Source organism: Pygoscelis adeliae, unplaced genomic scaffold (genome assembly GCF_000699105.1).
Source record: "Pygoscelis adeliae isolate BGI_AS28 unplaced genomic scaffold, ASM69910v1 Scaffold174, whole genome shotgun sequence".
NCBI lineage: Eukaryota > Metazoa > Chordata > Aves > Sphenisciformes > Spheniscidae > Pygoscelis > Pygoscelis adeliae.
Genome location: NW_008824676.1, coordinates 277,075 through 287,361, shown reverse-complemented (window position 1 = coordinate 287,361; position 10,287 = coordinate 277,075). Strand labels below are relative to the sequence as shown.

The 10,287-nt window shown below is 40.2% G+C and overlaps 1 protein-coding gene across 4 annotated transcripts in view; it reads left to right on the top strand.

Moving 5' to 3' along the window:
- NEDD4L (neural precursor cell expressed, developmentally down-regulated 4-like, E3 ubiquitin protein ligase) overlaps positions 1 to 10,287 on the top strand; it is a 151,199-nt gene that overhangs the window by 79,048 nt on the left and 61,864 nt on the right. For all 4 annotated transcript variants that reach the window (XM_009323056.1, XM_009323057.1, XM_009323055.1 and 1 more), the window contains one exon: positions 9,591 to 9,641. Coding sequence is in view for 2 of the 4 variants with exons in the window: in XM_009323055.1 (XP_009321330.1) it covers positions 9,591 to 9,641 (51 nt within the window). In the remaining 2 variants the exon portion in view is untranslated. The remainder of the gene's footprint in view (positions 1 to 9,590; positions 9,642 to 10,287) is intronic.

Genomic DNA, 10,287 nt, shown 5'->3' with positions numbered 1-10,287 from the left:
CAGGAAAGTATATTTAAAAAACCACTAACAGGGAAATTACCTACTAGAGGTTGCCTGACATACTTGAGTTAAGCAGTTAAGTTTGAAGTAGGTCTTGAGTGTCTGGATGTGGAAGCCTCTGCATGAACACAGGTTTTAGGAGAGAACTGCAGTTGCATGCTGGGCAGTCTTTCAACGTAGTATGCCTGCAGCTGGTCAGACATGACCATACCATCTTATCCAAACTAAATTAATTAAAAAAGAGGATTTTTCTTCTGCTTAGTAGTCACAGAATCACTGAATGGGTGAGGCTGGAAGGGGCCTCTGGGGATTGTCTAGTCCACCCCTTGCTCAAATCTGGGTCAAACAGAGCAGGTTGTCCGATTGGGTTTTGAGTATCTCCAGTGATGGAAAATCCACAGTGTCTTTAGGCAGCCTGTTCCAGTGTTTGACCAGTCTCACAGTAAAGAAGTTTTGTATTATGTTTAAATGGAATGTCCTGTGTTTCAATTTCTGCCTATTGCTGCTTGTCCTGCTGCTGGGCATCGCAGAGTCTGGCTTAACCTTCTTTACTCCCCCCAGTCAGATATTTATACACATAGCTAAAAAGCTGAATCCCTGTTGTCAATACCAGCTGCGGCAACCAGTTGTTGACCTACAAGGTCTGTGCACTCCTCCTGGAGATCCTTCAAATCGTTCATGCAACCCATTGATGAAAGTCCTGGCTGACCTGTTTTGTACCTCTGTTATATTCTGAACTTCCAATTTCTATTTAGGCTGGAATAAAGCTAAGCAGATTTAAGCTGCCTGTAGTAGTTACTCATATGCTCAGCCATTATTCAGATCTTGTCTTACTTTGTAACGGTTACTGTAATATCCTGTTTCATCTTACAGTGAATACTATATTTAGGCATACTTAAAGAATTAAGATTAAATAATGTATTATTTAATACATCTGAGGTAATATTTATCTTTTATGCCAGAATTGAAATAGGCAGGTACTCCTACAAGAACGTGTCTTGTAAGAAAATATAAGGGGAGGAAGACTTTCATTGATACGTGCTTATCTAGAATCTCACACATAGTGAGTAATGTTGCAGTTTTACTTGGGATTTCCTTCTCCAAAGAGCTGCTTTATCTGTGTGACCCTTTTTCAGACAAATTAGTACATCTCTTGTTCTTGAAATATTATCAGAACCTTTCTCGAAGTGTTGTCTTTCTGAATTTGAGATTATTCTGTAATTTTGTTAAAAAAATCAGCTGTCAATTATTAAGGGTCTGTAACAGCTTAACTGTTAACTATAGACACTTTCCCTGCTGGAAAACAACAAAGTTAAATGTTTGAAATTAAGATAAATACAATACTTTATTCATACTTTTTCTTTTTAAATGTGACTCCCATTTTGCGTCAGTACCAAGTAAAATTGCAGTGCATGTATACAATCCTAAGTTTCAACTAGATTTTCATGTTTTGTACCTAGATGTTGATGGATGCTTTCCTTTCTATACTTTTTACTAGACTAAGGGCTTTTAGGGTGGTGTAACTTTATCCCAGGCTTTTCTTACTGGCTTTGCAGCTTGGATATATATCAAGTTGCAGACTAATTTTTACATGCATTTGACTTGCGAGTGTCACCTTGTCACCTAAATCTCACATGCTGAACAGTTGGTTCACATTGTAAGTTGTTTGGCACAAGTTAGAATTTTAAAGTAGTTCTGTTGTTTTTTCAAGCTTAGTAGTCAGTGACTTAAAAATGACACTTAATAGTAATGAAGTGTTTTCTCGTGCCATCGCCTTTAATGATAGCTATCTTCTAATTTTGATCTTTAATGATACCATAGGTAAAATACAGACAAACTTTACCACATAGTAAAATCATACATACGTTTACTCTGTTCTACATGTATTTTAAACTAGTATCTTTTTTTCTTCCAGCAGTTATTAGTTATGCTACCTGTTCTTCTCCTCCTTGATTGCACATATCTCCTTTTCTGTATTACCTTTCTAAATTAAAAGGAAAATCAGGTGCCTGAACCTTGCCACTCCTACTGCTCCCAACAACAGTACCTAATTCTGAGTCTTGCTTTTGGAAGTGAAAAGTAATTATGAGTATGTAAGTGTAAAGTCCAGTGTAATGGTTCCTTAACGCAAAGTCTGTGTGTGCTGTGCCTAAGAGGAAGCAATCTGTTGACCTTGAAGTTGCCTGATGGTTTTTGGGAGGTGGGATGGGAGGGAATAGAAGGCATCAAGGAAGCAGTGAATCATTCTTTAATTGTTGGTTTTTCCAACCTTCTATTACTGTCTGTACTGGCTGGCTGAGATACGTACAAGGCTTGACTGGTTGATAGCGAAATACTTCTTCCTGTTGGCTCTCACCATGCAACTTTAGTCCTTCTTGCAATGGGGTGGCATACCTGTGTGCAATCTTTTTGGGTTTGCACTTGGATTTTTGTGAGTTTCGGCTAGAATGGGTGGTTAATTTTTTTCTGCTTGGGACTTCTGGGAACTTTGAGGGCCTGTGTTGAGTGGTTCTTGTACTGCATTTTATTAAATTTGCTCCTGACCATTTCAGCAGCTGTTTGACTTACTGAATTTTTGGTATTGTTTTTTGAGGTGAGTGGTATTCAGTGATCGATATAACTCGCAGATTGAGCTGAAACATTTAACATTAGATTATATTTTAATGTGAATTCACTCATGTGAGTATTGGAGCAGGGGTGTCTCCCTTTATTTCCCTTATGTTGGACGTTGCTTAAAACAAATGTATTGTGCGGGATGGGTTCCATGAACCTCAACAGGTTGAGCATCCTTTTTCCCATTGTAATTTGCTGGATAGATGAGGTTTTGTCTACACTTGGGATTCAGTGATAGTGACCAGGTTTCACTGTAATGTCTGTGTTGATGTAACGGTTAACTCTCACACATTCAAGAAAATTCAGTGTACAGAATGCCTAAACATGACTGATGTGTTTGAGCACACAGAAGACAAATTAAAGGATTCTTGCATTAATACTGCTTTTCTACAAGATCAGTGTGTAAATAAACTAGATAGTTGAACAGATTTGGGTTTCCTCAATAGGCAGGATGTGTTTATGTCTCTGCCAAAAAATAGAAGTGATTACCTTTCATTTTGAGAGAGCTAGCAGGAAAATAGGACAGTATTTGAAGTAATGAGATTTTACATCCTTCGTAAAACTGAATAAATATCAGATTTTAAAAATAATACTTGTTTACTAACTCAAATAGTCATGAGCTTTTTTGTTACTTTCAAGTATCATTATTCTAAAGTGGGGTTTTGTCCTCCTTTAATTCCAAATTAAAATGGATGGTGAGGAATACTTGTTGGTTTGTGATGTGGGATGCAAAATAAAAATAAAAGTTTCTGGGAGTCTATTCTTCACCAAGCAGATTGGTTCATCTTTTCACTGACTTTCTTATCTTCAGAAGTAAATGTACTATAAACCAACCAAGCAAAACCCTTCTGGCAAGTGGTCGTTTGGAACAGAGGATGGCATAACTTCTAGAAATGGCTCTGGAGTGTTGAAGACTAAATAGGAAATTTTGGGATAGCTTTTGTTATACTATGTCTTAGGATTTGCAGCAAGTGTTATGAAGTATCTAAGACATGCCTCTACCCCTCCCTACCGTGTGCTTTTCCTATCTTATCTGGCCCGTGCAGAAGCCACGTTACAGACATTCAAGCAGGGGTTGGCCCCTCCAAGAGGCAATGCATGCGGGCAGTTTTATTGTCCCTTTGTGGTCCTTCCCAGCTGTGTAACTCCTGCAGGGCCTTACTTAGATGTTTCGCACAAACAGGCACAACAGTCCAAGCAGCACGCCGTCAGGGTCCTGCAGGGATCCTGCTGCTTGCAGCCTGGCAGTCGTGGGTGAGGTGAGGGCAGAGCAGCTCCAGGCATTACACAGCCGTGGTTGCTGCCGGAGCATTCTAAAGAGGAAGTCATATGTTGAGAGTGACTATTTCTGACAACTCCAGGTGGTCATTAAGATTTTCTCATAAACCTGAAACAATGAAACTGGCAGTGAAGATTTCGCTGGCAGCTGCAGCCTCTCTCCAGTGAACTAACTTTTCCTTCTGTTTACTGCTTTAAAAAATTAAATAACTGCTTGCCTTCATATAATGTTATATAATGATCTGTATAAAATAAAGGTTACAATGATACATATAAGCATCATTTCCTAGCCAACAGCTCTGAAAACTAGTTCAGTAATTCTGATTGGTAAAATCTGTTTCAAGTTGTAGGTTGATAAGCATCTGCATCCTGTGTCTTTACCGTTCAGAGTGGATTGCGCACTGTCTTGGGAGGGGGGGAAAGATCAGACTTGAGCAAGAATTAGCAGTGTAATATGCGACTAAACAGGCAAGCTTGTGGATTGCATAGCCCTTTTTATTTTAGTGAGAAGGAGGTTCTTGGAACAGATATTGTTGTAATGAGAAATGTGAAAAATAAGGTACTAGAAATTCAATACCTGATAGAGAAGGAAAAAGGTTCATGTGGCTTGTGAGGTGCTTTCTGGAAGCAGGAAACTCCAAGATGAGAGTGCCTAAATATTAGAAATGTGGAGGCCTGCAAGACAAAATTCTCTTCACAGAACAAAGATGTCCTAAAATGCTAAATATGAATATACTACCCCACCCAAATAATTTTTCTTATAAATGTATGTGTATGGTCCAGTGTTGCATAAAGATTCAGTTTTACAAGAACCCTAGTACTGGTAAAGATGACCGTATTCATGCTAGGAGTAGCTGAGGAAGTAATTTTTTTAAATTGTCACTGCAGCTCACTGGCAGAGCCAGGCTGGAACTAAGGATTTTCCAGTTCCACTCTAAACCACAGACAAACAAATTTTTTTGGTTCAGCTGCTTTTAAGGCAGGGTTTACTTTTTAATCCTGAAAACTTGGTCTGGGTAGAAGGGAAGACTTTTAACATCAGTCTGGAATTTGCACAGTTCTTAGAGCCCAGTTTACCATTGTGGCTGCAGCCACAGTCAGGCTGCAGAGCATTTGGAAATACCAGATAAAATCAGTTATTCAGTGTAGATGCAAGCAGTTCTCATGATTGCTAGATATGTTAAAATCAGATAAATATGTGGTATACTTACAGCATTTCCATGTACAGAATATATCAGATATCTCAGGCTTGGTACTTGCATGTAAGTCACCTGTGTGTGTGTCTGTTGAGAAATACCCCGAGGGAACTTTGTAGACTCATCTCTATGTCCCCACCATCTGCACCAACCCATGGTGTGGCTTCCTCCCCATCTCGGGCGCAGAGGAAGGACCCTCTTCCCCATATATATAGTGAAACTGCATCTGTGTCTGGTCACGGTTCTGTTTCTAACCAACCTGAAAATTTTCCATGTCCATGAGTTGTGTTTTTCTTGAACTAAAAGCTGCATGAACAGGTCTAGAAATAGCTATGTATTTTCTTCTGAGTAGTTGATATTTGAGTAACTGTATTGAAGCAGGAGGCGGAAGGTACTTGGTATTTGCCAATATTAAGGGAGAAGTATGTTAATTCTCTGAAAGCAGTGCATGCTACCAGGTTTTTCCAGTAGTTGCTAGGAAGAAGATTAATAGTCAAAATTCTGTAATGAAAAATCTGTTAGCTATTTTTACTTAAATTTGGAAAAAACACAGGCTCCTTGGTGCAGATACTCTTTTTGTGTGGTTCCATGGGCATGTAGCACAGTAGTATGTGTCCATTCTTTGGGGATCACGGGACTTTATGCTGTCTTTATAGTAGAAACAGAATTCTTATGATGTTATCATATAAAATATGAATTTTAATGTTAAACTTAATGCTCTGCTATGAGAAATATGTAAACTTGGCTTTGGAGCAGCAGTATGCACTTCCTGGAATTCTGTGCATAGCGTAGTTATAAATAAGCAGCAGGTTATTTGGGAATCACTAGGACTGATATCTGGTATCATAAACAGTATCTGGGAGAAATTGTTATCCCTGACAGTTGATTTTTTGAAGAATGCAATATGCTTTATTTTGAAAATTCATATCTTATTAATGAATACCGAGTATACATCGAGCACAGTGACCAGCTCACAAAGCAAACACATATATGCTATTTAATTACTTTATACCTCATCTGTTGCCAAAATTTCATTCCTTTGACTGTTGTATATAACATTTCCAATCTAGATCAAAATGCTAGAATTCATCATGTTTAGGTAAGATACTAAAATGATTGATAAGCGTAGGATTGTCAATATATGGTTTAAGCCTGGCTTTAAATTTTAAAGGGAGTTATCTTTTATCTGTGCATGTGTCTATAGCATTGGAAACATATATTTGTATTCAATTAAATAGGCTTTTAAAAATCTTCAGAAAAGCATTCCCTTTGTTGTTCAAGCTCTTAATAGAAGCTACAAGAATCAGTGTTTTCTGCTTCATTGTTATGTTTTATTAACTTAGTTATCTGATGGATAACGTCATGGTTATAGGGCGAATTTGGGATGGAGTAGCTGCAAGAACAGAACCACCCCATTCAGTGGCATAAATTCTAGATTTCATGTATTAATAAAACCTGGGTGTCGCGAGCGGGCAGTGCTTTCTCATCTGAGGTTTCTGTTTGACCCCCTGCGTGCGGGCACTCAGCAGAACGGACCGGGGCAGCCCTGGCCCAGCGGTGCCTGGTGCCGTGGGCTCAGGGACACGGCCTGTGTCGTCCCCGGCAGCCAGCCTTCGCTGGGTCGGTTCCACGCAGGCTCAGCAGCCTGCACCGCATGGGACCCACGTACACACACCCCACCAGAGCCTGTTTCTGCTCTTCCCTTCTTCCTGGCTCCTACGGCACACAACCAGTGGCCTGCAGTGGAGGGGCTCCGGCCGATCTCTGTGACTTTCTCCCTGTGATACAGATTATTGGCAATTTCGTGGGTTACTACCACCCTCCAGCCTCCCTCCCTGAGCACGTGGCAGGGCTGTGGGGCTGCTTGCAGTGCGTCCGTGTTCCCCTGTTCCTCTCCTGCCCGCGCCACAGCCTGGGAGCCAGGCAGACGCCGCCCAGGCTCATTCGGCAGAGCTTTCTGCTCGGCTTCCTCATGACAGGGATCTGTGGTCTGGCTGCTCCGGCCCGTACCAGCCTCATCTGGTCAGTGAGAGATGAGCAGATGCGGCCCGGGCCTCTTTTTGTCTGCGTGGTGCTTTTGGGTAGGTCTCCTCATGACAGCTGTCCATACGGCCATGTCAGTTGGTTACCCTGTGTTTAGAAAGGCCTGTGTATTTTGATTTATGAAAACGTATCTGCACTTCAGACAATTTGTTTCAGGGTTGGCCACGTTTCAGGCCAAAATTATTGTAAGATGAAAGGTTTCCTCAATTGTGGGTGGATTGTGAAAGAAATAATAAGCACTGGTGGGAATTAAGAGTGTAGAGACAGCAGCGTGACATCCCTGCTATCCCTCTTTTGATCCCTTCTGTGAGGACCCTGTGTTCGCCTCAGGAGAGCTTTTACAGCCCTGAGGGTAGGCGTTTGGTTAACCTCTGAGGGATGCAGAGCAGGAGATGGTTCCTCCTGGTGAAGGGGTCAGAGGAATGACCCCCTGGTGCCCCGTGATGCAGCTGTCACTTCCAGGGGGGCTCAGAAGCTGTCCGGTTCCTCTGGGGATCTGGTTGCACAAAGGGAGGCTTGGGAGTGTCTTCCCACAGCCTCTCCCTTCAACAAGAAATTACCTGGGGTGCCTCAGTGGTTTTGTGGAGTTTCTGGGTGGTGGAGACAGAAAGGAATCTCTCCACGCAGTGCCTGACTATACCATCTGTGCTTTTTATTGATTTTATTTCTGGGTTGCCCTCTATTACTTACTAGCAGGGAAGATACACATAGATCAGTTATGTGATTCAAACAGGGAGATGGCCTGCATTTTTAGTTTGCGCCGGGTTGTGCTGAAGTTGGATGGATAGTAACGGCCACATTTTAAAGAAAAAGCACCCCTGAGATATAGATTAGTTGACAATAAAAGGGTAGCAGTGGAACTCTGCTCTTCAGGTGACACTGTTAATCATAAAAATTGTTAAACGCTGAAGTAGTTTTGAGATGTCTCTAAGTGATAAAGATAACACCTGAGCAGTGCTTTAAAGTTATAATTTATTTAAAGCCATCACAGTCCATTCAGTACAGAAATATTTTCAGCTAGAAATGTTATATCTAGTGTAATTGAATATATAGATTGAACAGACATTATTATTTGGTGAGAAAATTGATGAGAGCTATTTCTTTCTAGGCTTTATTGAGCTGTAAAGTAAGTGATAACAGTACAGATTTTCCCGCTCAAAGTTTATCCTTAGTTTGTCCACCTCTGCTGATATTTCATGTTCCTTTTCATTGGTCTGTCCTTTTAAGTGGATTTCTGGAAGTGCGCTGAGGTATCTTGTGTGAATTTTTATGCTCTTTAAAGTGGTAGGTATGAACGGGTGATTAGGCCACTGCATGCAGTCCAGTCTGAGCGTCTTGAAGAATCACTGAGTATTGCAAAGATCAGATAGATCTTTGAACTTCTAGACCTTGAAGGGCTCTCTTTGTCCTTTCATCTTCATAGCTGTAAAATGGGTATGGAATATAGTTGGTGGAGTTATGAATAATGCTTCAAATACCCAGGAATAAAGGTATAGTTAGATGGAGACCAGGTCCCACAGTCAGCTTGTCGGTGGTTACCTTCATGGGAGATGGTGCCTTTGGATTGTTCGCTCTGAGAGAAGATGGTGATCGAACAGACAGGGAAGAACATGCAGAAAAGTAGTGTTTATCACTTCTATATGGACCTAACTGTGCATAAGTGAATTTGTGATGGTGCTGTGGCCCGAATGTTGGTATAACCACATCCGCATGCTTAACCTGAAGCGGCGTATGAATGGTCAAGTCTTCAAGTGGGAAATACAGGATTACACAAAAGGCTGGTTATAAGGGTGTATAACTGTTCCTTACAAAGTATTCTGAATTAATGAAAAAGCATTCTTTAAAAAAACAAAAAAGTTCTAATACTATGGTTTCTGTTTGGTAAAGAGATAAAGCAAATTTTTATTTTGGGGAAAATTGTTTGCAATTCATACAGTTCTATCTTCACTGTTTGAATGTTGGGTTCCCCTCCCTTCCCTGGCAGATGTGCATCAGAGGTTTTCCTTAAAAAAAAAAAAAAAGAAAAGAAAAAAGAAAAAGTCACCAAATTTTGACAAAAACATTTCAATGACATGGTGAACAGTAATTTCACTCTGCTTTTTAATGAATGTGGAGAGTAATTCATGGAAAAAGTAGATTATTACTTTGTGCTTTGAATTATGCATAGGTTGTCAGAAGAAACAGAATTTTGTCAGTACTTAACATACACACTGTGGACTAAGGAGCCATTGTGGACTGTCACAGAAAATGCTCTGCTGAAATAGATAAATTGTAACAACAGATAATGTGCAATAATAAAGGGGTAGAAACCAGTAATTGCTAAAATAATGGTACTCAACCATCTTTATTTTTACTTCATTGTGACTGGATTGATGTTTATAATTTTTTGCTTTTCTGATGTAAAGATGACCTTAGAGGTAAGGTCATCTTTTTCTGCCTTTTTTTTTTTCTATTTGACAGACTAGAGACGACTTCCTGGGTCAAGTGGATGTGCCACTTAGTCACCTTCCGGTAAGCAGTGCTTTTGTCTCAGCGTGCTCTTTTTTGTCATCACCAGATGTGAAAACCCCTGATGTTATGTAGAATTTATTGCCATAAGTAGTCTAATTAAATTTTCTTAAAGCAAGCATACCCAGCATAGCATTAGAGGCTTAAGGAAAATTGTTATGGGCAACAAAGCCCCACCGTGCACAGGAATTTGGAGAAATGGTTCCCTTTGCAAGGACAAGGAAGACGGTTGTTCTCTGGTATCTGTTAAATATCTCAACATCCAGGATTCACTTCTCATTCTGATTCTTTCTTAAAGTCCTTGTCTGGTCTGAGTCAATTGATGAATGACATGGCCAATAGACTGGTTGTTTCTCACCATGCCGTTGGTGATTATTGTCCTATTCATCTTCTGGCTTCTTCCTTTTCATGATTTTCCCTTACAGTTGAAACAGTTGTATTCTCCCTTAGCAAACTCTGTTTCCTCCAGAACTTTTGTTGAAAAAACCTGCATTTTTGCAGTCCTATTTATCTCTCCGATTTTCTGTCTAAATAATATGCTGTTAAGGTTATGGGATAGTAGTTCTGTCTGGGAAAGTGGATAGTACATTTTGATATTACTTCAAACCTTTTTGTAAAGCCAATAGCCACAGACTAAAACCAGAAAAGC